The 27,394-nt window shown below is 43.4% G+C and overlaps 2 protein-coding genes across 2 annotated transcripts in view; one reads left to right on the forward strand and one right to left on the reverse strand.

Annotated features, from left to right (window-relative positions):
• Positions 1–496: 496 nt before the first annotated feature.
• Positions 497–8,072, forward strand: PLPBP (pyridoxal phosphate binding protein). Its single transcript, XM_078599201.1, has 9 exons — positions 497–662; positions 2,289–2,405; positions 3,825–3,932; positions 4,125–4,160; positions 4,513–4,588; positions 5,135–5,266; positions 6,292–6,434; positions 6,627–6,725; positions 6,916–8,072. The coding sequence occupies exons 2-9, from the start codon at positions 2,325–2,327 to the stop codon at positions 7,036–7,038; spliced, it is 798 nt and encodes a 265-aa protein (XP_078455327.1). The 5' UTR covers positions 497–662; positions 2,289–2,324; the 3' UTR covers positions 7,039–8,072.
• A 2,549-nt stretch (positions 8,073–10,621) lies between these two features.
• The window catches only part of LOC144721794 (kinase non-catalytic C-lobe domain-containing protein 1-like), a 40,676-nt gene continuing 23,903 nt past the window's right edge, over positions 10,622–27,394 (reverse strand). Inside the window, exons 18-26 of the mRNA XM_078599717.1 lie at positions 25,811–25,949; positions 23,417–23,587; positions 22,746–22,949; positions 20,941–21,026; positions 19,259–19,400; positions 17,077–17,199; positions 16,643–16,702; positions 15,000–15,157; positions 10,622–14,243 (exon numbers count right to left, since the gene is read on the reverse strand). Coding sequence (XP_078455843.1) covers positions 14,012–14,243; positions 15,000–15,157; positions 16,643–16,702; positions 17,077–17,199; positions 19,259–19,400; positions 20,941–21,026; positions 22,746–22,949; positions 23,417–23,587; positions 25,811–25,949 — 1,315 coding nt within the window. The 3' untranslated portion in view covers positions 10,622–14,011. The remainder of the gene's footprint in view (positions 14,244–14,999; positions 15,158–16,642; positions 16,703–17,076; positions 17,200–19,258; positions 19,401–20,940; positions 21,027–22,745; positions 22,950–23,416; positions 23,588–25,810; positions 25,950–27,394) is intronic.

The raw sequence follows: 27,394 nt of genomic DNA on the forward strand, positions 1-27,394 counted from the left end.
GCAGCCTTTGCGATTTGCCAATCGCATTGTTTCAGATATCGATTTTAAATCGATGAATCGTGCCCTGACGTGGAACCAATTGGCAGCCCACTTGCTCTTAAGGATGACCGGTGTTGTTGCTGCTGGTTATTCACAATTACTTTATGCGTGTTCGCTTGGGGCCATGAAGATAAAAAAAAACATTTCGTTTTTTTTTATACATTAACATTTTAAGGATATATATATTTTAAATGTATTTTTTAAATGTACGCCAATTATATTCTTGGTTCTTTCGGTAAAGTCATGTAGAAGGGAAATAATACAATTAAATAATTTTCTCGTTTTATTTTTATTAACATAAATGTTATTGTTTAATTTATTTTATTATTTCCCTTTTACGTGACTTTACCGAAAGAACCAAGAATACGAATCCCTGCAGTCACGAAAGCTTTATATCGAAATGTACGACAATTGTTAAGGGCCACTGTGTGTGTGTGCGCGCGTGAGAGAGAAATTTACCTCCTTAAGAGGCCTGGCGTCTCGGCTAGAGTCCCGACTGCAAGAGCGTTGTGGTTAATCTTGGCCGACATCGTTCCATGTACAATACGCTAATTATTATTAAATTGAATACTTTCTAGCTATTATTATCGTTATTGTTGGTATTAACACGGAACTATCATCAGGTAAGCCGTTAATGTAATAACGCTTCCCACTGCGCTGAGCCCTATTGCATGTAGCTCGCTATACTGTACATTTGTTATATATCTAGAACTTTACATGCTTACGTAACGTTTTACGATAATTATATCAAACCGTAACATGTTTAGTGTTCCGAATATAATTGTTTCTCGTATATTTTACGTGTGCTGAGCAAATACGTTGCTGTGGATTGGTGCGTGTACCACGTTTGAATGCGATTGATGTTGCAGCCAGTATAACTGCTCTGTTGTTTGTATAAGGTTATTTTATGTGCTGTGTTTAACCTCGCATTGACGTCGTATTTATCTTTCTGTGCCGCTTGGGTGAGACTTGAACTCATGAGTTTAAAGTTGTACACGTCCAAGTCCCGGCAGCGCGAGATATAAACAGCTTGGAGCTGTTATGTACAGACAGGGTAGTCAAGATGTCTTGTGACCCTTCATTTCATTCTCTAAAACTTAATCGTTTTTTGAAGTAAGGTTTATTTAAAACAAATTCATATGCAAAGGAAAAACATTCTTATGTTAGGGTCAATTAATTGGGCGTCACAAGACATCTGGGCCACCATGTACAGTACTGCAATGCTTCCCATTTATTTTTTACATTTCACAACTGAGATGAGGGCAATTTGAAGCAACAACTCTCTTAAGGATGGAGAACTGGGATTGAACATGCATGAATTTTGATTTAAAGCTTTCGTGTCTGCAGGGATTCATATTCTCGGTTCTTTCGGTAAAGTCACGTAGAAGGGAAATAATAAAATAATATAAATATAAAACAATACAAATTTTCTTGCTGTGCATTTCACACCTGATGATGATTGCTTGTGTTGCAGTCGAAACGTCGTGAGAATTATATTGTTTTATATTTATATTACTTTATTATTTCCCTTCTACGTGACTTTACCGAAAGAACCAAGAATATATAAACATGCATGGTTATATCAAGGGGAATATTGTACAACGTTTTAGCGGTCCAACAATCTTCTAAAAATAATTGTTACCTTGTCTGCATCGGTGTCTTGCCTGCAAAAAAAGTGTGTCCGTATTCAGATAAATATTGGTTTCAATTATTTTACAGGACGACCGTTTATCGTTAAAATAAAAATTGCGAGCTTATTACCCCACTGGAATTATATGCACATGTAAACACACGCCCACTGGGACATAAGGTGTGCATGCGTGTACCATAGTAATTCAATACGCTTGTTTTTTTAAATTCACATGGTCGTGATTCTCATAAAGATTATTGCGGCGTTGGGGTGGACCTAGAGTGGATACGGCAAGCACAGTGGTTCGTGAACTGTGCTGTGAAGCCGGTCAGCCGAGTTCGCTTCCAGACCACGGCTAACATCTGTGGACCGGTCCTGGGATTTCAATTCACCATTCCGCGCTGACCAGCGTGCTGAAGCATGGCCAAACAACTCCTATGATCGGCACGGTGTGGGGTGGGGGGGCCTTCATACAGCAGCCGCTTTACAAAGCGTAGTTATTAATACGAAAATCTCCTCTGGTAGTGCCGTAATGTGTATAAATCACAGTACTGTACAATACTCGTCTGCTGCAATGCACTGCCTAATACTTTGTCGCCGCGATGTCATTTGTGACCAGTGGGCAGGTGCGGCTTGTGGCTCAACGTTGCTTCCCATGCAAGATTCAATGGAATTGGCAGGAGCACTTTGCTCCGTGTTGGATAAAGTGAGGGCGGCCACTGCCCGCAGGCCACTTGTAAGTGAACCGCTCCTGTCACGCACGTGATGTCCGTCCCACAGTTGACCATTTGGCAAGGCGGCGTGGGTCACCACAACTGGCCGTGCTGCAATGGCATTCCGCTATCTCTCGTCCTCCTGCTTAATAATGCGTATTTGTGTCTGCGATGATGAAGCTACGCCACTCTGATTTTTTTTATTTTTCTATAGCACTGGTATTCTCTTTTTTAGTTAAAATTAACATAATATCTGTCATAGTTTCTGCTGGCATCTGTTATTTTTTTCCTTCCATTTTACAGGATGTCAAGTTTGTCCAGGTTTTTCTCCCATCGCACCTAGCTATGTGTGATTTTGTGTCTGTCTTTATATTATGGTGCACGCTTTTGCTGTTTCGCAAATCTCTTGCAGTAAACTTGCATTGGTTCTTATTGCCATCCATGAGCCACGCAAGTAGTCTTTTTCTGGCACCATTGTTCACAAGTTGTGATCTTTCTGTCCGCTGCATTGATCACCCGTGTCTCACATGCACCCGTTGCATTGAGAAAAAAAAAAACGTGTTTTAACTTAGCCTGATTTTTTTCGACTGGAATGCTGCAGTCAACTAAATAGCTTGAGTGATTAAGTGAACACAGATGAACTTGTAAGCTTTTGCTACCCTGTCTCAGTCAACTGTTTAATTATTTCCCAACTCGGAAAAAGGGGTATATAGTGTGACGAGAATGCGGTCGCTGGTAATTGATATAATTTTGCGCCGTCAGTAGCATTTCATTGATGTGTAACTCTTGTGCAAAAACCCCAGTTGCTTCACCCGTTGCCTTAATGCTCAGGTTTAAATGAAACGAGATTTTTTGTTCACACTCGACGGCAGCTGCGTGAACTCAAGCTGTCTGACCACAACGCCGTGAAATGCCTTTCGGATCGTAGCGGGAGGTTTCTCTCATTTGGTGGGTGGATTTAGAGGAGGGAGAATTGTACACAAATATGAAATGTTTATTGTGTTTGAAGAATGCTGAGAGCATTGCTGTTTAAGCATCGATTGCGGGTTTAGCATGGGGTGATAAATGTATTGATATCGATTTGTAAGGCTCACGATACATGCATTGAATATCGGTATAATAATCAGTGTTTATCTACTTGTGCAATTATGTGGAAATGATATTCCTATTTTATATTCATGCTAGTGGAACAAACAAACTTTACAAACTAGATAGAATAAACAAGGAACGATATAAACCATATGAGAAAAGTTAGACAAAAAAAACCCAATCAATTATTGAATAGAATCGTTGTCCTGAATCTCAACAATACATTTGAGTCATTGGGGGCAATGAATCATTACGCTCCCGAGTGCACGTATTCCCCGACACGCGAGCATCTCCCCCCCTCCCGACACCACATATCACGGGTTCCTCCGTGACTTTCTTTGTTCATCCGACAGCATCTCCCAGACACTCTACCATGCCTGGTGGCGGTGAGCAAGACCAAGCCGGCGGCCATGGTGATCGAGGCCTACAAGCACGGGCAGCGTCACTTTGGTGAAAATTACGTACGTGGGCACGTCTGACCCCTCGCCCTCGCACTGCTTGACCCCAAATCTGTCTGTCTGCGTCAAGTAATGTGACACGATCCCATGTCGAAATTCACCGTCTGCTTTTAATGAGTGACATGCGGGTTCAGTCGGGTATTGAACTGTGGCAGTTATGAAACATTGAAGTCACAGCTGTTATCAATCTTGCAGGTTCAGGAATTGGTAGAAAAGGCATCGGATCCTCAGGTATAGTAGATTCATGAGTGTGTGTGCACGATGTACTCAAAATAGCAATTTTTTATTGTTCTTAATATGCATGCATATATATGTTTAACTTGTTTTGTGCTGTATGTCGCCAACTGTGCTAATCGGAGGTGGGGGAAGTACAACACAAATCAGTTCTAAAGAAATGAGTTTTCAACCTAGATTTAAAAGTGTGTAGCTTCAGTGGCTTCCTAATATCCGAAGGAAGAGCGTTCCAGACGGCCACAGGAGCGCATCTGAAAGCGCCGGGGGATGCAGTGACCATCTTCGTAAATGCTTGCCTTTGAGGTTAACATCGAGTTCTCTCTTAACACCGAGTTCTCTCCTCTTGCAGGTGCGGTCGCAATGTCCTGAGATAAAGTGGCATTTTATCGGCCACCTACAGAAAGGCAATGTCAACAAGCTCGTGAGTAAGTGTCCTGTTACCGTCAGATAAGTCTAAGATTATCTCTGGCACAGGAATGTTAAAGGGTGCATTGTTAAGCTAGAGCGTATTGTGTTTTTTTTACGTTGCCGTTTCAACACTTATTAAAACTGTACATGTACACCGATTTGTCAGTCCACAATTGGATGAGTACCTCGCGACGTCATGTAGATATTGGGGGTTATTTGACGATACTTCACCGTGCTGGTCAGTGCGGGTTGGTGAGCATAAATGCGGGAGCATGGGAGTACATTCCAACAATGGATTTTGCTGCACCACCCTCTTCTGCCCACAATGTAGCCCTGCAGCCCAATTAAAACATGTTTGTGCATGGTGGTCATCCATCCAAACACTATCCAGGTTATACCTGCTTTGCACTGAGATCTGATGGGATCTGGTGCATTTTGGGTGATTTTTTTCATGGTGCATCCAAAATGTATGCAGTTATATTTATGGCTGCAGTTTACTTGCACAATGCCTTCATTGATATATTGCTACAACCTAGGGTTTATGTTTTGCTTTTTTTACGCAGCTACGCCAAACCTGTACGTGGTGGAGACTATTGACTCGATCAAGCTCGCTGAACGGGTAAATGCTTCCTGGCAGAAGAAAAGCTTGGAAAAGTTAAAGGTCATGATACAGATCAATACGAGCAGTGAAGACAGTAAGTAAGCTTCGGCAAATCTTCCCAAATCCAGTTTTGGTTACGTGTTCTTCAGACCTTGGTAACTTGGTGCAGAAGGTATTGGTGGATCGCACGACCAGGGGAGATGATGACGACTTGGGGAAGCCTTCATCCAGCAGTGGATAGATCATGGTTGATGATCTTGATTATTGTTTTCATTTTAAACGCAAATCATGGTTGCATCCCCATTTAATTGTGGTATTTTATTTTACAACAGCTGTAGACTATAACATAGGGTTTTTGCGGTTGTGCCTAACAACCCTGCCTTTTGTTAGGCACGATGTCCAATGTCCCACTTCATGTGTAGTGACATCGCGGGATGTCACTGTGTAGTGCCCGCCCGAGAGAGGCACGGCGTGCGGTGTAACGGCATCGCAGATACCACTTTGGTGTGGGTGTTGTACCGGCCCAAGAGAAGTTCAGTCAGTACTGATTGATAGCGCTGGATGGCACCACGCTTGGCGTGCAGTGCCGCCCCTACAGGACAGGGTGTGTGAGTGCCGGCCGTAGGAATGAGGTTACTAAAGGCCATGGCACTCTGGTTGACCCGAGGGGACACGTGACCAGTTAAGTTTACAAAGGGGCCCCAAGTAGGGGCTTGGGGTGGTCACGTGGTCGGGGTGCAGATCCTGCTCGAGGATTCTGGAAGGTGGTCGTGGCCAAGGGCAGAGCCGGCCACGACGCAGAGGATATAAGCCAGGTCCCCCAGAGGGACCGGCGTTGTTGTTCATCCTGAAGAAACCTTCGTCGACGTCTACGTTCTACCGAGTCTCCAACACGTGGACCTGGACCAGAGCTCTGGTCCCGGTCCGTAGTAGCAGTTACGTTGTAACTAGTGTAGTTAGCCTGGTGGTCACCACCATAGGTTGTTATTCTGTTAAGGGGCAGTTACCCCGTGTGTTGGTGTTAAATTAACGTGTTGCCTCCAAGAGTACGTCTGCGACTCGGTTGAACTCACTACACATGTAACATTGTTTTGCCCTTTTTTTGCTGTTACCTTTAAGGCAAACATGGGCTGCCACCTAAAGACACCGTGGACACCGTGAAGCAAGTCTTAGACAAGTGCACTGGACTGGAGTTCTTTGGATTGATGACAATCGGAATGTATGGACATGACCTGTCCCAGGGACCCAACCCAGACTTTCAGGTAACACCTACGGAATGTGTCTTACACAAACTTCTTGTTGCATATTAAAGTTATATAAGAGTTCAGTCGTGGATTTGCAATGAGCTGATTTTGAGCCAATGTAGTACACAAAACAGGCTTTCGGCAATAAAACACGAGTGTCGCCCGCGTGCTATTAATATTAATACGTGTGTGTGTGTACCTCTGGAACAGAAATTGTTGGCTTGCCGTGTCAACTTGTGTGAGAAGCTTGGATTGAAGCCTGAGACCATTCAAATGAGCATGGGGATGTCAGGAGACTTTGAGCATGCGGTAAGAGAGTACCTGTCACGCCATGCACAGTTGTTTTCCTTTAAATGCTCGCACATACCCTGTCCTACTTGTGAACCGCAAATCGTGCACAGAGAACTGTAATAAGGCCGAGTGCACATGTTCAAAGATTGCACCCCAGGTTCTTGCGTATTTTGCAGAGACAAATGTTGCGGTCTTTTGCTTCCGTCAGATTGAAGTCGGGGCCACGAGCATCCGGGTTGGCAGCACGATCTTCGGAGAGCGGGACTACGGAAACAAGGAAGCGAACAAAGGTAGCGACGGAGAGGAGGAGAGGGGTTCTGCCGGAAGATAAAATCAAACTCCCGCTGCCATGCTGTTTGTCATGGAACCTTGCTGTTTCAGAACAGTGCTGGACTTGAGTGCTTGCTATCGCGGATTTTGAGCGCTTTAAGGATGCGGTAACAATTGTATGATTCTTCATTCGAAATCTCGCTGGCTTTAAAGCGTTTGCACTTGGGCATGATGTTGTTGCTTTTGCTGGAAGTTTGAAAACAATATGCAGGCTGCCCATTGGTATTACAAAACACTCGAATAAGTTGAAATTCATGCATTGGAAATTCGCATTCGATTAATAATGTGTGAAGTGGTACATTCATGAATCCATTATTATAGTCATATTTAGAGTCACTGCTCCATTGTGGTTCGTAAATTTGAATTTACCGAGTAAATGATAAAGATCAGCATTTGTTAGTTAGGTGTAAATTTTACACTTTGCTAAACACTACAAGGGCACACCATTGGAACCTCATTTGCCAGAAGAAAAAACATGATAATTGGTTTGTTACCCTTTTATCTGGCGACAACACTGACACCTTTTTTACAAGGAGTCGTGCTTGCATAACCCACAATACCTGCAGTTGTAATGCAAACAAAAAACACGTAACTCTGATAATGTATGCACTGTCCTTGTACAGTGCATACATTATCAGAGTTACGTGTTTTTTGTAGTTGTGCAGTGCATACATTATCAGAGTTACGTGTTTTTTTTGTAGTTGTGCAGTGCATACATTATCAGAGTTATGTGTTATTTGTTTGCATTACGACTGCAGGTATTGTGGTCTATGCAAACATGACTCCTTGTAAAAAAGGTGTCAGTTTTGTTGCCAGATAAAAGGGTAAAAAACCAATTATCACTACAAGGGCACGGGTTGCTATCTGTTGTCATTCTGATTGTTTAATATTTCCTAGATTTGTAGCGTTCGCAGGATCCAATCACTTGAGTTTCCAGTTGCCTTGCAGTGAAACTCACATTTTGGAAGATTCCAGTTGATTTTCAATGACAACGCCAGGGTTGTTTACTTCAATAAAAGTTTTATGCATTACCAAGATTATAATTGTGGATTTTTCAAGTTAAGTCTTCAAAGTGCACACAATTGGTGAGCTTTCTAAGGTACCAATTGTACATTCTTACGTTGGTGTTTTTCACATCCGTACGTACTTGTGCCCACATTTTTGTTATTTTTAAAATACTTCCATCAAAACAGAATGCTTCATTAACACGTTTGAAAAGTTAACAAAAAAAGAAATGCAAATTCCAAGGCAGACGTTGTAACTCTGAAGAAACACAACGCATCACCCCCATGCATAAAACTGGCACAAGAGGATTACGCTGCTCAGTGGAGTAGTTGAAGATTAACCCGGGTTCGAGTCGACCATGAAAATGTGCTTTAGGTTGCAAAACAGCTTTTTCTAAATGTTTATATTGTCATTGAGTGCCACACTTGGAAGTGATTGTGTAAAATCAATATAGGTATTTAGTTGTAATCCAATAGACCTTAATGAATAAATAATTATTATTATTTATATACAGTACTGGAGATTGGTAGTGCCAGTGGGTTGAATTTTAGGTATACTTTGCAGAAGTGCATGTGTTGTCTGACCCACGTATGGATCTTTAATGACTTCAGATGTGATTGTGCAACTTCATCTTCTGGGGCTCTTGTTTTCCACTGGCCGGGTGGCACTACTCGCTGCGAGAGTTCGGAATGGATCATGTATTTGTCTCATGATATCGCACTGAAAGCGCATTGGAATAGAAACTGAGCATTGAGACGGTGCTCATCGCCTGCTTACAGCCCTGAGCCAGTGGTGGAAATTCCCCATTATTATGGCCAAAGCTAGTCTATCCACAGGACAACCACTGTTGACTTCCCGACGAAGTGGAATTTATTTGATCTACTCCAAAGGGACGATGCGTTGAGCCAATCACCGACCATGATTTGTACTAACCTTCCAATTGCGAACGGCTTGCTCCACCACTAAGCTAACTGGCAACGATATTGTGGTAAAAAATATATTTTAATTACATCCCGTTTTAATCCACTGCTGAAGACCTTGCCACGCCATGTCGGTCATGGGGACTGTTTGACCATAATACAGGTAGGAACAACAGGTTCCACACTGCCCACCAGGGATTATTTGTCTGTCTGTCGTGCACGAATGCGCTGTCCAACCAAGTTCCTACCTGCCCACTCCGAAGGAACGTGTTTCACCACGCTTGGTCAGTGCAGATTGATAAAGGAGGGGGCCAGTGCTCAGGACCGGTTCTGGTATTGCTCGCCACTGATGTTATCTGACTGGAAATAAACATCGGCTTGCTGATGTTGTGGTGTAATGCACCAACTACAGAGCAATCGCTTCTTTTCACATTGGTGTATAACGGGGAAATAGATGTTAAAGTATTACAACTTTTTGCAGAAGATTCCTCAGCTATGCCGCGAGTCTGTGTGAGCAGGTACTTTTCAGTGAGAGTCACAGCATATGTAGGGAGGAGATGGCACACATTCTGTAAGAATGGATCTTCACGATGTTGATGCCATTTGAAGGTTGAGTGGACCCAAGCTATTTAGTTGGCTGCAGCATCTTTTATTCTGGACTGTACAAATCTCACGGTTCCACTTCTGATCACGGCTATTAGAGATGCACCATTTGCAAACTTATCAGGTCTTTGCTCAGGACCCAGTATACATATTCCTGGACCACGTTGTGTACATTGTTAAGGTCAGGGTAGAATAAAGATTCATTTAAATGCGAACAATGCATTATCAGCTTAAAATTATCCTTTGACATTATAAGTTAAAGCCAATACATTTATATTTTGACCAAGGTAAATAAGTTTGTTGAGTTTTTAAAGGAATATAACGTTTAATCTGTCGGCCGAGACAGCTTTTCAGGTGAATGTTTTACGTTGGCGTTTGTTGGCATTTTGGCTATTGAGTTTTGATGACCGTCATGTAAATGGAAATTTGCCATTGTGTGGCTCCAAGAGTCGTCAGTTACAGCATGCTGGGGTAATGCCAATCTTACTTTAATATAGCCAATTACAACCACATCATGGGACCTGGTACTCAAGCATTGAATGTCTGCCAGGGAGCAATACAAATGTAGTGATACACTCAGAGACACTAGGAATAGAAGGCACTCTATTTATTTTAGCCTTTACAGGGTACAAGAGGTAACTACACTTTCAGTCAGGACAGCTAACCGACTGCCTGAAGGTGAAGGCGGTGACGAAGACTCCAGCAGCCCGACGGGATTGAACTCCAAACAGCCCTGAACCTTCGCTTGGGGTCCCCTTTTATCCTCCTGGCGTGGCCTCGCTTCGCCCCCGGCCACACCCCCCTTCTGGAACCTACTAGTGAGTTCCCGGGCTTACCTCACGTGCTCTCTCTATCACCTTTGCCCTACATCCCTCTCTCTGCTTATCACGTGACCGGCTGACAGGGCTGCTGCAACCGCAGATCCATTTTCCTGCCAGCAACCAGCGCTATGCTCCATAGTGACCCATTCTCTGTTACTACACATGTATTGTCCAACTAATGTTCGAGTTATGTATTTAATTTTTTTTAAAATGAATAAAGTCTTCAACAAACAATTAACTTAAACTTTTATTTCGTGAGATTTATTTGAAAGAAAGAAATGTACAAAAAAAACCTACAGTTTTATTGGTGAAGATCAAAGCCATAAATGGAGTCAGCTGTTAATGATGCTATGTATAAAGTGTTCATAAATGGCTTCCTACAAGTTTGTTTGGCGCTACTGTTTCTACTTTATACGTTTTAGAAAAATAGGCAGTATTAAAAATTAACTCTTTGGTCAACACTGGAATAAATCGTTTTTTTTGGTCAAAAGTGGCCAGCGTATTGCACGCATTAGTTCTGGATTCAAATTGGTAGTGTTGGTAGAGATGATATTTCTTGGCATGTATTAATGCTTTGAAATACTGCAATGTACTACTCATTCTGATATCATGTTTGGGCCAAAAGTGGGACATGTAAAAAACACACACTTTGTGACAATGTATGAAATACTGTTTGCATCAAATATTGAATTCACACATGTTTTGGTCAATGTTGAATAGAATTTTGACAGTGGCTCATAATGTTGCTTTGGAAGCAAAAGTGGCCCAGAGTATTTTTGCTTTTACCTTTTTAAAAATGAAGCATGGATGATGTTTGTACCCGTTGTTGAATAAATACTTAAAATGTATTGCATTTATTTATGCAACGTAAATGTTTTATTCAATATTTATTATTGAAAACACTGCATTGTACGTGTCAATAGCAAGTCGAAGAAGTCATCGCCAGATGCTTATGGTGCCATCACACCTTGTAATCGCTCGCTGTTGGAACTGTCTGAACGTATACTAATGATACTACTTGTAATGTGACGCAGTATTCGCTCACTCTCGTAGAGTGAGAACAACGCAGAAGCATGAGGAGCCGCAGGCAAGCGGGAAGGCAGCCAAGCGGTGAGACAGCGCCAACAATTGCCCAGGATCTGTGGTCCTCTATATATAAAGGTGTTAGCCAAATAATGTCTTTACATGTGGATGTAAACCAGAGCAGGAGTGTAGTGGTTAGCGCCCTGCGCTACGAACCTGGCGACCCGCTCACAGCCAACACCAGTGACGAATATCTGAACTCGTCCTGGGCCTCCCCTAGGTCGACTCAGCCTCAAATGAGTACCTGGTGTGGTGTGTAAACATCGCCACTAGAGAGACAAAGGCGGCCGGCCGTGTTGCTGGCCACCCACCCACCCCTCGTGCGCCTTGCCGGCCTTCATAGGTGCTCGTTAACAGCTCTTGCCCCAGCAGTCTGTTCAGGCTATACGGGGGGATCTTTGTCTTTGTAAACCACGTGTGTAATGTTAGGGGGGGGGAATGCTTTATCCCATACCGACCAAACAGGTGTGAGTCCACATTTATGCTCTACTGCCTTCTCCTGGTAAGCCAAGGGTATGGCACCTCACTGCCCATGGGAAAGGGAGTCTCGATAATTGTGCGAACCACCCAAACCTCAACTCCACATTGCTGGATTACCGGCTACGTGCGTTAGCTACCACCACCCAGTTGGTCTCTTGGTGAAAAGAAAAATTATTTACACAGTTTTTGCAAAAATAAGGCTTAAAAATGTCCTTAGTTTTTGACCAAAAAAAACTTGAAGTTTCTTTAAATAACTAACGATGAGTGTAAAAAGATGTTTGGTGATAAAAAAAAACCCGGAAAAAACCTACGTACAAATCTGTCAGTTTTTAGTTGAAAATAGGAAACACGTGTTGGTTTGGTCTTTTACATAAACTGAAAATAATTACCTTATTCATTGTGAAATTGATATTTTTTACAAACCTGTAATTTAGGTCCAAATGGACATGATGGGTGTTATTTGAGAAAAAATATATAACATTGAATGTATACATGCTTTACCTAAAATATAACAAAAAGTAATTATTACATTTTGTGGGGAAAAATGTGAAACATTTTGCTTATTTGACAAACCAAAAATAACGAGCCAAAGTAATTTTGCATGGGCCAATTTTTTTGTTAAACATTCAAGTAATTAAAATGAAGCCAAATATGACTTTTTTATAAATAAACAAAAACAAGTCCTTTCGGAATATTACTTTTGTTCAGCTATTGTTGGTGTCTACAAATTCTCACTCCTTTCAAGTCAACTTGTTGCCTTTTCACGTCCTCTGTGTCCGCCGCTCGCTCAAAAATAACCCCTTCTCAGAAAAAAACTTCTGCTCATGGTCGGTTTCGTCATTTCATTTAACTCCATCACGAAAAAGACAGCAGCATCCTCCACGAAGCAGTGACCGACTGACTGTTTAGCAGCAAAGATCGCTTAAAAATGGTCCCTTAGCAAAGACGCGTTTGGTTGGGAATAGGGGAAAAGTGATTTTCAAGCCTGACATGGATATAGCTGAAACACGTGGCTCCTTGTGCATTCACTCTATACAAAACATTCCGGTGCAATGAAGATCTCCGCCAACTCCACCGCACTGCCGCTGGCTGTAACTCTCTAACGTGCAAACACCGCAGCCCGTTAAGAGTGATGCTGAGCAATACATTTCGAGAACCTATTTCTCCCGGTGATGTTGCAAAATGCATGAACAAGGAAAAGTTCAGCCTGCTCAAAAGGTAAAAATGTCGTACAATAATCGTCACAAATAAATTATATAACTCGTGTCATGTTTTCTCTTTCATATATAGTACAGTATTTGCAGTTTTCAAAAAACATGAATGATTCGTGAAATGTGTGGATTGATCTCATCGCGGATTTACATATCGAGCTTTCTCAGCCAAAACATAATCACATCGTATATTTATTTCTTAGTATCACTTTCAGAACACGTCTATTGTTACCAGCACCACATTGGCATTCCAATGATGCGTCTGTATACACAACCTATAATATTCCCTTATTATTCGGAATGACGTACCGTAAACTCGGAGCGAAGAGACGGAAAATAACCGTAATTAACGCGAGTTACACTGGAACGCAATGTGTCTTGATGTGCTCGTGGTCATGCAAGCGTGTATTGTCTGTTCTTCTTGTGCATGCCTGTTTTACAGGGAAAAAAATCACACAAAGCATGTAGAGCTACGAAACCATTAAATACACGCAGAAGACAATGCTGAATTGGCGAATTCACTTGAGGCTCATCTGTCTTAACATTTGATCCAGACAACTGAGGAGTGGCTTTACCTTCTAGCTGTCTTCCTGGGGATTCAAAGTTTCATGCCGCAAGTGACGGGCACATCTTGCACACACACGTGTGTGTGTGTTTGTGTCCGTCCGGGAGGATCCCACTCCAAAGATGAGACGCGTACGTTTGTGTATGCGCCAACAGGAGTTGCGTACGCCTCGCTGGAGGCGTATGGAGGACATCTCCCGCAACCGGCTTGCGCCACCGCCACAGTCGCAAGCGCGGAGGGCTCCCACTTGCGACGCAGCTGGACTTCTCTTCACTGGCGGCGGCCGTTACTGGAAAGTGGCCCTGACCTTGGCGAGCACCTCGTGCACCTTGCGGGAGTTGCGCTCTGCCGGCTGCCGGTGGTAGTTGGGTTCGTGCTGCGAGGCTAGCGCCTGCAGGTCGGCCCCGCGGAAGCGGCAGATGCGTGCACGCAGCTGCACCTTCAGTTCCTCGTCGGGCGCCAGGGCGTACGTGCGACTCTGGAAGGCCGCTATCTGGTGGACCGTCCTTGCCAGCGACCTGGGACGGCGGAGACAGTGGGTGACGCGGTAGCGGTGACGAACAAAGACGGACGTTTCAGTTTACAGATGTGAATTTCGCTTGTGATCATGTACTGTTACTGTAATAGTTACGTGTACAAATGACATGCAATTCATATGTAGTTGTATTGCATTTGTGATTCGTAATTGGTTTCTAAATTACACACCTAAAGGTAATTAGTACCTAACACACAAGATACTGAATTGGTAACTTCTATGTAGATTTCCTCCAGTTATATGTAATTCTGAACGTATTTTGTCCATCTTTTTAAAAATCCACTGCTGGGTTAGGGCCTCCCCATGCCACGTTGGCCATCTTAGCTGCCTGGTGCTGATATTTACACACCACACCAGGCTCAGTTAACCCGGAGGAGGCCCAGGAATAGCTTGATGGATGCCAACCACCTAGTCGCAGGGCTCGTAACATAGTGTGCAAATGACTGCACTGCCGCTCCCCGCAAATCGGCCCTGCCGATAAGAGTCCGTAATAGATTTGAAGCTTTCGTGACTGCAAGGATTCATACTCTTAGTTCTTTCGGTAAAGTCAGTATATAAGGTCGTACCTCTTGGGACTTCTCTCCACTTGATACAGATTTTTTGCTGTGACAGTTTCACCTGAAGACGGAAGCTTGTGTTGCCTCCGAAAGGTCGTGATTTTATTGTTTTTTTTATTAATTTTAATTTCATTTTTTACCTACGTGACTTTACCGAAAGAACTAAGAGTAAGAGTTCGTACCTTAACTTGGGCCACTTGTACATCCTGTTGGCCATTGTGAAACCGCCAACTTCCAGCTGCTGCACGTGCATGGAGAAGAGGTGAGGGCAGGGGATGGTTGGCTTGGGCCGACTAGTATCGGCCTCCAGTAAGCATTCGCTGTCACTCTTCAGGAATACCTGGGGGACGGTGGGGGGGGGGCGTAGTGAAAGACAGAAAAATGCGTGGGTGGATGAACACTGGGCAGTGACCAGGAATTGTTTAGACGGTAACCGGTAAGCGTTTTTAGAACCGATTACCGCTAACCGGTTACCGTTACACATCCTGGCAGCTGCCTTAGTTTCTCAGTAAAATGTATTTTTTGTTAGACATCTCTTAATGTGTGGCAAATTGGATACCTGTTTTTTGCAAAAACATTTCTATTCGGCTACCGGTGGTCATTGGGTCACAGCAGAGTAGTAAGATAAAGGTAATTCTATCTGGAATGTGTTTTTGACATCATCATCTATGTATATTAAAGGGAAATTTGTGAATGTGTGTCTGTTCGAAATGTTTGGCATACTTCCCGACATGCAACAAACTTTAAATTTGGCATGTGGGTAGCTTCCAGACTGTACACAATGCAAAATGTATAAAAATAGACTTTGTATTTGGGGGGGGGGGAATGACGATGAAGTGTGTGGCGTCAACCCATATACAGAACTGGCGAGAATCGATATCTGGTGAGCGTTTGTGGTATCGATTAAACGGGAATAGGCCGATTCTAAAGAAATCTACAACCTTAGATTCCTTTGCGCAATTTAAAGAATTGAATCTTGGCGCGCGAGTGTAAGTTTTTTTTCCCACCGCTCGTTGGGTTTTATTTTAATGAACGAGGTAATGATCAAAGTTTTCTTTTCATATGTAAATGTTATGTTTTTAAGTATTGAGAAGTTTTTAAATATATTTTTCACCCGGGCAACGCCGGGTACTTCCCGCTAGTCAACATATATACGTAAACTGTGACTCTGCAACGCCAGCACAAAGGGGTATTTGAGTTAATAATAATACTAAGAGACTCGATCAGTACGGAAGCGATTGTATATCAAATACAATGTGGGAAAAAAAAAAGCGCTTGTGCCTTGAGAAGAAAAATCTAATCTGAGCAGTGCAACAGCTCTCCGTGTCAAAGAAAGATCCACGGAAGTGGATATCACAGGGCTACATCTGAGGTCTTTCACGTGTGACCTCTTTTCGATTTAAAGCTTTCGTGACTGCAGGGATTCATCTTCTTGGTTCTTTCGGTAAAGTCACGTAGAAGGGAAATAATACAATAATAAAAGTAAAACATAATAAAATACAATTCTCACGACGTTTCGGCCACAACGCAAGCAGCCGTCTTCAGGTGAAGAACAGGTCTGTCAGAAAGACACATTCAGACGCTGTCTTTCCGACAGACCTGTGCTTCACCTGAGGACGGCTGCTTGCATTGTGGCCGAAACGTCGTGAGAATTGTATTTTATTATGTTTTATTTTTACTATTTTATTATTTCCCTACTACGTGACTTTACCGAAAGAACCAAGAAGGTGTGACCTCTTGTTCTGAAAAGTTGAGGCCATCACTTTCTCACCCGCTCTGAGAGGGAAAGATTTTTGTGTGAATGTAACGGCCGGAAATGCTGCACCTTTACTGCCACCAGCTCCTCCATGATGGCCATCGCCTTGGAGGGAAGGCTCCTCCACACCTGTCAAAGTCACATGACACAACAGTGGACGAATGGATATTCAAGACCCTGTTGCTAGCTGCCGAGTTCCGACGAGATCGGGGATATTCATGAGATTTCATCATATGCCCCGAAGGTAATATGTGCAAGAGTGGTTGGTGGTTGCGCCAGAGTCTGGGGCTGGATGTTCCTGGAAAGGTCACTTGAAAAAAATACGCGTTAATGTTTAACCTTATCAAAGATAATAAATATTTGTGTTATTTATACTGAGAAAAATGACATTTCTTTATCTCGCTACTAGGAACCCACCAACCTGCGGACATTTTCAGTGCATGTACCCAGCATGCGACGAGTGTACACCGTGATAGATCAGCGCTGGAGAGTGCGAAGCTCACGGGAAGCTGCCGGACGGTGAAGTTCTCCAGGCCGCTCAGGATCTGCATGCTGGACGCAAAGTTGCGCAGGCTGCTGCAGGTCTTGGCCACGTGCAGGAATTTGGAGAGAACAGCCAGCTGTGTCTGCAAGAGACAGTGACAGACAACGACGATCCACTTTTACAAAAACATGTTTGGTGAATCTCTTTCCCAAGCTATCAGTGTCACATCATGAGACAACAATTACATTTGTTAATGATGATTGGTTATTTTACCCTTTTATCTGGCAACAAAACTGACACCTTTTTTTTTTTACAAGGAGTCATGTTTGCATTGACCACAATACCTGCGGTCGGAATGCACACAAAAAACACAACTCTGATAATGTGTGTGCACTGTCCTTGAAATTGATTGGTCCACACCCGAGACAGCTTTCCTTAGAGCCTAGTCTCACATGGTGTTGGACCAGATGACGCCAAAAGGCGCACAACTCAAAGACAATGCACCATCAGAGTATGAGAGCTCGGGGTAAGCATTTACACCATTGGAACATCCTTTGCCAGTAGCAAAATATGATAACAGTAAAAAAGGTGTCAGTTTTGTTGCCGGATAAAAGGGTAAAAAACCAATTATCATATGCTACTAGGAGGTTCCAATGGTGTAAATGTTTACTCCGAGCTCTCATACTCTGATGGTGCATTGTCTTTGAGTTGTGCGGCTGTTGGCGTCATCTGGTCCAACACCATGTGAGACTAGGCTCTAAGAAAAGCTGTCTCGGGTGTGGACCAATCCATTTCAAGGACAGTGCATACATTATCAGAGTTGTGTTTTTTGTTTGCATTCCGACCGCAGGTATTGCGGTCAATGCAAACATGATTCCTTGTAAAAAAAATGTGTCAGTTTTGTTGCCAGGTAAAAGGGTAAAAAAACAATTATCATATTTTGCTACTGGCAAAGGAGGTTCCAATTACATTTGTATCTCTTGCACAGCGGTGCAACCCTTCTTCATGTTAGTGAACGGCCCACAGAAGTAAATATCCCTGCATCAAGTGATCTCTGGTCCACACAGTAGAAGGCAGCATTTCCCCACCCACTGATGCCAGTGAGTTAACGTATGTCGCACAACAGTGAAACTGATATTTTTAATTCTCAGGGCTTGTAATTGATCTAAATTGAGTGCAGAACCAAACGTATTTTACCCTGACCATATTATTTGTGCAGTAATTGGTGACCAGGATGAGACCATGAACTCATTACACTTGAGAACCCGGTTTAATCACAGACGTCTACTGGGATTTGAATGCTCACCACAGCTCAGCGTTCTGAACTCGGAGACACCCAGTCACCCCCCGGTCACCCCCCCGCCCTGTCGCAAGGCCTCTTAAACAAAGATGTAACATCACTAAAAAAAATCATAGATATGTGCCCAGACTGTCCAATAAAGTTTTGAAGCTTCATTAATGGCGATAGAAAGCTTTAAAAACATGAGCAAATGCTCTACTATTGTGCTCTAGTGACGTTACAGCATTAAAATATTAGAAAAATTTTTGGGAGTGCCATAAGGAGTGCCATGAGGGTGGGCTTATTTCTCGTTAATGAAGGTTCATATTTGTCATTGACACCCCAAGAGGCTAGGTGTGTATCTACAACAGCTACTTTTATTTCCTTGCATATTCCTATCAAATTGCCATGAATATGGCACCAATGAGTCGTTCTTCCTCTATTCCTGAACTAGCAGCACAAATATGAAAAGAAAAACATCCACAAAGTTTAGCGCCATGCGAATTTCAGCATTTAATCGGCGTTGACCAACTTGTGAGATTCAAGCATCCTGCCCAACTACTGACCAGTGAGCTCACCACCACACTGCCTGGCTTACATATTCCCCAGAAACAACGGACAGCGCTTAACCAAATCTTCACAAGCCACGGAAGATGCGGATAACAAATGCAATATAAAAATATTTGTTGCATGTAACTTTGGTTTATGAACGCCAGCCTAAGGACCACGTAACTTAGCACTGCGCCAAATGTAAATCTAAAGGCAGTGCTTCCGCAATTCATTAAATCTCAGACAGAGCAAATGGTATAGCTAATTTACTTACAAGTGAAGCTCTTAACAAGTGAAGCTCTTAATAGTTTATTTTCATTGGCGATATGTAACCATCTTCATCACTGCATATCTCCTGTGCGCCGGAACTCACCTTGATGGAGTCGCAGCTCAGGATCTCCGCGGACACCCAGGTGCTGATGTTGGCTGAGTGGTCCAGGAATTTCCACAGGCTTCCCCGGGGCTTGCAGTCAGGCACAAACAGGCTGACTCCCTCCGGCGAGCAGATGGTCAGTCTAGCAGTGCAGAATATACACGCACACGTTAATGGGGTGGCAGGTTAGACCAGTGGTAACACTCATGCCTCACAGCAACAAGGGCCTGGAGTATGTAGTTGTTTTTATTCTCCCTGAGCTGCATGGATTCTTCCAGGTTCTCTTGTTTCCTGCCATAGCTAACATCATATACAATGTTACGGGTATTAGCCAAACATCCAATTGCTAAAAAAATACTTGGAAATTATTCCACTTGGGTTACATATTGAAAAGTCGCCCCTTACTGCGCAAAAACTTCGCAGGAGCCTCCTTAAAAAGCGTTGAGACTCAGTAAGGCTGTACTTTAGTATAAACACATGTTAATTTTGATTCATATGGTGTTTTTTTCTGACTTTATGTGAGACGAAAAGACACAAATTCGCCCGTTTTGTCATTAAAAATAGGTAAATTTCAAAATATCACTGTCCTGGTCACAAAAGCAAAGTTTGTGGGGAATAATAGCCATTTTCTGCACTTTTGAGACATAAGCAATTAGGAAATAACACTACCCAGGAACAAAAAAAAATGTTTACACAGTGTTATCAGTGTCGATAATGTGAATGTTCCTCTCTGGTTCTGCCTAGCTTGTTCCATTAGGCCAAAGGTAATACACATGTCAATCCACTGCTGGATGAGGGCCTACCCACACCGTGCTGTGATGGGGGGGTTAATGACCACACTTCATCACGGTGGCCAGTGCCATGTTGCGTGAAGGTTGGGGAGAAGAGGCTTGGGAAAACAATGCCACAGATGTTCCTGCACTGCCCTCTGCTGCTTTACAGCTACATTGCAGGCAGCGGTAGAGCAATGTTGTACTCGTGAAAGGGGCCGGCAACCAAAGCAACCCGTAAAGCGTTTTTTTCGAATTCGGTAGAAACAAAGCGAAATATGTCAAGAGCCGCAATGCTTGCGAATACGAGAAGGCAGTCCTTGAAGAGCCGAATGCGGCCCTTCAGCCGCAGGTTGCGAACTCCTGCACTGCTGTGTTCAGGCTTAAACCTGCTAGCTGCTGATCTGTGACGAGATCGGGCATATTCATGAGGCTTCGTCAACGGTCCCGAAGGTAACATTAAACCGGTCATTTGCTTAAACTGTAAAATATTCAGTTTTGACACGCATGGTTTGATTGTTTTATAATTATTCAGAATGTTTATTCCAGAAGGTCTCACCGAGTCTCAAGACACGGAGGGTCCTGCCAAAGTTGTCGGAGTAGGAGGCAACGTTGCTGGCTGTGCGTGATCCCAATGAGTATTTTTTTTTTTAAGATCACTTTTCAGCAATGGGATGTTCCGTCAAAACCGTTTACAATGTGGGTTTTTTTCCAGCCATGCGAAGAAAAACGGAGAACCCAGAGGAAACTCATGCAGAATAGGGGGAGAACATTTAAACTCCACACGGATCGGTGCTCAAGACGAGGAATCAAACCGAGCCTACCACATCACTCCCGATGCATGCAGCGTGAGCAAAACGATAAAAAAATTTCTCTCTCTCCACATCGTTGATTTGATGACTCCACACCCACCTGTTGATTCCAGGCTGCAGATTCTCCCTGACGCCCTGCGCTCGTGTGTTCATGAAGTGCACGGGGAGGCAGGACTTGAACGTCGCCTGGCGGGGGGTGGCAGTCATCAAGGGAAGGGCCCAGCGGTCAACAAGGACTTAAAATGTCACACTTAACTTCTAACTTAGCAATCTTTGGAAGAACGTAATCAACAAGGCTATGTATTAATTGTGTGTTGAGTGACTCTCTATGTTGCATTGCATTACATTTCGAAATTTTTCTAGGTTTATTTGATTTAGTGTGTCTCTCTCTCTGTCTCCCCTCGTTTTGTCGTTCTTATGTTCTGCTCTCTCTGTGTGTCTCTGTTGTTGTTCTCTCTCTGCTTGTATGTCTGTCTTCGTGTCTGTGTCTTGTCTCTCTTTAAAATTTCACACTTAACTTCTAACTTAGCAATCTTTGGAAGAACGTAATCAACCAGGCTATGCGTTAATTGTGTGTTGACCGACTCTCTGTGTTGCATTGCATTACATTTCGAAATTTTGCTAGGTTATTTAATTTAGTGTGTCTCTCTCTCTGTCTCCCCTCGTTTTTGTTGTTTAGTCGTTTTTTTGGCGCAGTCTCCGTGCCACTCATTGACATGCTAATTTCTCTACCCCCCCCCCCCCCATATCTCCCCCCCCTCTCTTTATTTAAGGCCTCGACACAGAGGCGTGGTTTCTCTGTGTGCCTATGTATGTGTCTCTCTCTATGTATCTCTGTGTTATCTCTCTCTGCTTATATGTCTGTCTATATGTCTCCGGTTTTGTGTTTTATCTCTCTCTCAAATTTAGCATTCTCTGGAAGAACGTAATCCACCAGGTAGGGTGTTGACTGTTATGTTAGCCGACTCTCTGTGTTGTATTACATTACATTTCTAAGTATACTAGATTTGTTTTCTATTTCATTTATACCTGATGATGATTGCTTGTGTTGCAATCCAAACGTCATATGCTATTATTTAATTTATTATTTTCTCTTTATACGTGACTTTACCGAAAGAACCAAAGAGTGGTCATCAAGGACCTCAGAACATTGCTACAATACAGCACCTCCAACCTGTTGTGTATAAAGCGGTAGCTTGGTTTAAAAAAATGCCGTAGCAAATGTTTAAGTTCGAAGTGCCTGAGAAAGCAAAGGTCAGCAGAGGCCTTATTCTGCTAAGCCAAAGTCCCATTTGTTTGACATTTGGTCAGCTGCTTAAGATTTAATTTCTCCGCGAGCTTCTATTCTGCGCCTCTTCACTGCTCACACCCACGATCCACATATCTCGTTCCACTGCATCCCTCGCATCTTATGCTTGGCCTCCCTATACTCCTTGTGCCCTGAACCGCGACCAGCCAATCAATTGTTCTGAACCAAACTATGCTGTTGGGGGGACAAAGGTGTGGGGGGGGGGGGGTTAAGGAACTTGCACTGTCTCACTGATCAAATCGTCTACCTCTCTATTGCAGCATGGCAGCTCCCTTCATTTCTCGACTAAAATAGCAAAGATGTTACATTTCTATACGTGCGGCAAACTGTATTTAGCATTAATTTTGCATGCAGCTATGGGTAATGCAATTAAAAAAAAACATTTAACAACCCGAATATTTTAAAAACAAGCAGCTATTCTGTTATGTCCGGAAAAAAAAGACCGTTCCATAAATTTCAAACAAAAGTGTATAATGCACACGTCAAGTCGTCAACACACCGTGTCGCACTAGAGCAGACGAGACGCAACACAGCGGCCCCGTCCCTCTACGCAGCGGCACGAAACGGCGAGCCGCGGATGTGCGGAGAAGCCATACCTCCTCCAGCAGGGTGAGCTGCAGCGCTATCTGCGTCGCCGTGTAATTGGCCAACATGTACGCGCCGGGGCTCTTGGCGCTGTGCTTGTACACCGAGGTGTCCCTCTCGCCGACCGAGGACATTTGTCGGAAGAGGCCCAGGCAGCCCGAGACGGACATCTGCTGCTGCACGGGCAGCCGGGCCTTGTGTTGATCTCGGGTTCTCTGCAAGGTGGACACAAGATGACACATGTAAGTGACACAACTACATTTCATGTTATTTGGTCTTTTTGTGGAGTCATTTGCCGACTGGACTGAGATGTATCAACTCACTACAGCTGAGAATCTCGTTGAATTGCAAGTCTCAACGGTGACGGCTCAGTTCTCTAATATGGTATGAGCGCACAAAACCACCGGGCCACCTCATCCTTCATCACACTACTCTGACTTATGTATATATGTATGTATGTTGAACTTGATAATTGTTTTTTTACCCTTTTATCTGGCAACAAAACTGACACCTTTTTTACGAGGAGTCATCAGTTTTGTTGCCAGATAAAAGGGTAAAAAAAAATTGAGGTACCAATGGTATGTTGAACTTCTTTCGCACCGGGCGTAGCCAACCATACTAATCGTAGGTGCAAGCGCAAGCGAGTGATTCATTAAGCCTGTGACTTTACTTTCACACTCACCCGCGCTGCGCCGATGTCCAAGGAGGCACGTGCCGATGCGGGGCCCGGTGAGAACACTGCGTAATCGTCCTCCTCCTCCAGGCTGCTCAGTGACCCTTGACCCCTGGAGTGGTCGCAGTTGCTGCTGTGGTGCAGAAGGTGCTGCCCCGCCGTCTCGTGGTATGAGACCACCTGGCCATTGTGTCATGTCGTGGGTGTTGGGAGGTGCAGAACACGTGGATTGATTCAGGTGGTGGGCATTTGGAAGTGTCTTTATGTGTGCGTGTCTGTTGATATGGAGTGACAACATTGGGTAGGGCTGTTGGTAAGAAGGCTGCCAATGATTATACAACAATCTGCATAACCAGGTGCCAGGCCTCTAGGCCAACTTATTAATCTTTTATAGAACTGGTATCGGCCCGATGCAAAATTCTCCAAAGGTTTAACTCAATCAAACTGAATTGGCTATGTTTACATCTGAGTGACATGGCCAAGTTCAGGAGGAGGGAAGTGTAATTAATATAACTCAGAAAAGATAGAGATGAAGGGGCAGAGAATTGTATTTTATTATGTTTTATTTTTATTATTTTATTATTTCCCTTCTACGTGACTTTACCGAAAGAACCAAGAATATAATAAAGATGCTGCTTGAAAATTTGGAAAGAAGTGACATGAAGAAGAAATATCAAAATCGGACAGAACGGAGGATGTTTGAGCCATGAACCTGCCACTGGGCAGGTGACTAAAGATTAGAAATGGCCAAATCATGGCACCTTTGTGATTTTCCCCATTTTTAGCAATGGAGAAGTCAGCAAATTTTTGACCAAAACTGCGCAAACAAAATAACATTCACCAATGCATTAACTGGGATCATTTGCCAGGACGTGAACCCCCCATTTATGCCTGCTGCCCAATGGCAACTCAGAACAAACCGTTCACATCGCATTCCCTCTTCTCATGCAGTAATAATTCATAATAAATAAACAAACACCCCAGAGGCCGAGAGGCATTCGAGTAATTATAGCGAGTGAGCGATCAAGTCAAGTCTTCTTTTTGGTTCATTCGGTAAAGTCACGTACAAGGGAAGTAATAAAATAATAAAAATAAAACATAATAAAATAATTCTCACGACGTTTCGGCCACAACGCAAGCAGCCGTCCTCAGGTGAAAACCAGGTCTGTCGAGGCGACAGCGTCATATTTTTTAAATCCTTTATATTATGTTTGCGTGCTTGCTTGCTTGCTTAGGACCGTGCAAATCTTTTGGGTCGTTTTTTAACCCACTTCCCGTGATCCAATCGAGCTGACATTTTCCACACAGACTCGTTGTGCCTGACAATTATTGTTCGTGAAAAAAAATTCCCAAAATTTTACACTTTTTAGGCAAAAAAAAATTATTTTACATATATTCAAATAGAACGCATTCATGGCTTTGGCTGAACGTCAGAGTGTAAGAGCCCAGAGCGTAAGCCCTCCACAGGCCGTGGCGGAGTAGCGCAGTTGGTAACGCCCTCGCTTCCCATGCCAAAGGTCGCGGTATCGATCCCCGCGTCCTCCACAGGCGAATATATTTTTAAATCCTTTATATTAAGTTCGCTTGCTTGCTTGCGTGCTTGCTTGCGTGCTTGCTTACGACCGTGCAAATCTTTCGGTCGTTTTTTAACCCACTTCCCGTGATCCAATCGAGCTGACATTTTCCACACAGACTCGTTGTGCGAGACAATTAATGTTCGTGAAAAAAAATTCCCAAAATTTTACACTTTTTAGGCAAAAAAAATGTATTTTACATATATTCAAATAGAACTCATTCACAGTATAAGAGCCCCGAGCGTAACCCCTCCATAGGCCGTGGCAGAGTAGCGCAGTTGGTAGTGCCCTCGCTTCCCATGCCAAAGGTCACGGGATCGATCCCCGCGTCCTCCACAGGCGAATATATTTTTAAATCCTTTATATTAAGTTCGCTGCCACGCATATAAAGGATTTATAGTGAAAAACTTTGTTTTTACGGGTTATACTTATTACTGGCTCAAGCTCGTGTGCTGTTTCATTCAGACGCTGTCGCCTCGACAGACCTGGTTTTCACCTGAGGACGGCTGCTTGCGTTGTGGCCAAAACGTCGTGAGAATTATTTTATTATGTTTTATTTTTATTATTTTATTACTTCCCTTCTACGTGACTTTACCGAAAGAACCAAAAAGATGAATCCCTGCAGTCACGAAAGCTTTAAATCGAAATTCAAGTCAAGTCTATTTGTTTAACCAGGTGAGAACCCAAGAGACCAGGGTATCATCTCGTTTTCAAGAATGACCTGGGACACCAAATGATGAAAGCAAAACAAATAAAATATTATACAGCAATGAGGATAAACGTCCAGTGATGCTCACCTCCCCCCACTGGCTCACCACACACGCCTCACCTTGTTTAAAATGAATCCCTGCAGTACGCTGGTGAGTTCCGCATCGCCCGCGAAGTCCACCCTGTAGCATGTCTGCAACCACATGTGCAGCAGGTCCATGCTGCGCTGGCAGATCTTGGACGAATGTGGCGTGTAGACACTACGGGGACAAGGAAGAGGATTGTCGCAAACACGACACAAAAAAGAGGGGGGCAAAGAATGTTTAAACAGCGGTGCCTCGTATCCTGTAAATAATGTATAATGTATAATAAAACCGTATTCTTGGTTTTCTTCTTCAGACCGCTTGTGTTGCGATTGAAACGTCGTGGGTTTTTTGCTTTTAATTTAGATTTTGTTTTCTATCTACGCGACTTTACCGAAAGAACCAAGAATATGAATTCCTGCAGTCACGGAAGTTTTAAGTCAAAATATAACAAAACCGTTTTTGAGTTATCCTGTTAGATTGTGGGCAATTAAAAATATACGCAAAGATCTCTTTCACCAGAAAAAATAACCCCCCCCCCCCCACAACATTTGAGTTGATGATCCAAAATACCCTCCCGTACCAATGTTTTTCAGCAGGATCTGTGCCGGGGTTTTCCTCTTTAGACAAATGCCCCTGGAAAATGTTGACCAAGAAGTCCTTTGGACTGATGGATCTGAATAATACATACGGACCGGGCGATTTCACGGTAGCGGTATTACATGAACAATGGAGATGTATTACCTATGGAAATGAAATGGGCTTTTAATGTAATCACTCCCAATCTGCTGAGTGAAAACATTTCAGAAACTGTAAATCCACAAATTATGATTATGTTAAACTCGCCTTTTGCCCGTCCAAAGTCGGGTGTATTGCAGTAAATCTAAAACTTGCAAACGAAAATCAGCCCGCGACGTGATATTCTTTGCATCAATTCGTGTGCAATTTGTAAGGGCGCGGTGACACAGACTTATTTTATTTAAAGGTTATAATCCGTTGTTTATCATGACGTCGTTTTTACTTCGATGTTTCAACAGCGTTGCCGAGATCACGTGACGTGAGGGTACTGCCTTTGTAGTGAGGGTTGTAAGTTGACGCCGACGGGGGAGGAGGCGCCTCGGTCCCCCCATGTGGAGTGACGTCACCCGCTTATTATTGTTAATGGTGGGAGGGGGGGCTGTCCATTTGGAGGACGTCGCCTGTTCATGATTATTCATTAGGGGGGCTGTTCGATGTGGAGTGACGTCACCCACTCATGATTATTAATGAGGGGGGTTCTCCATGTGAGTGACGTCACCTGCTAATGATTAATAATGAGGGGGACTGGTCGACGTGGAGTGACGTCACGCACGTTACACACTGACATTCTTGGGTAAATATAGTCGTAAATTGTGGGATTATCAAGTATGGCATTTAATGCTGCAATTGTATTACCATGGTATTGACTGAATGTTGTACATGACCAATAAAAATGGCGTCTTTTTACACACTCAACACAAGGACTCACAATGAAAAAACACATTTTCCAAGGTGTGAGGTCTAAGCATAGGCGACAACGGGTTTTGTGATAACCACAATGATGGGTGTACTGCTTCTATGAGAATGTATTCCCTATGGGCAAA

The sequence above is a fragment of the Lampetra planeri genome, chromosome 12 (assembly GCF_965212315.1).
Source record: "Lampetra planeri chromosome 12, kcLamPlan1.2.h2, whole genome shotgun sequence".
Taxonomy (NCBI): Eukaryota; Metazoa; Chordata; class Hyperoartia; order Petromyzontiformes; family Petromyzontidae; genus Lampetra; species Lampetra planeri.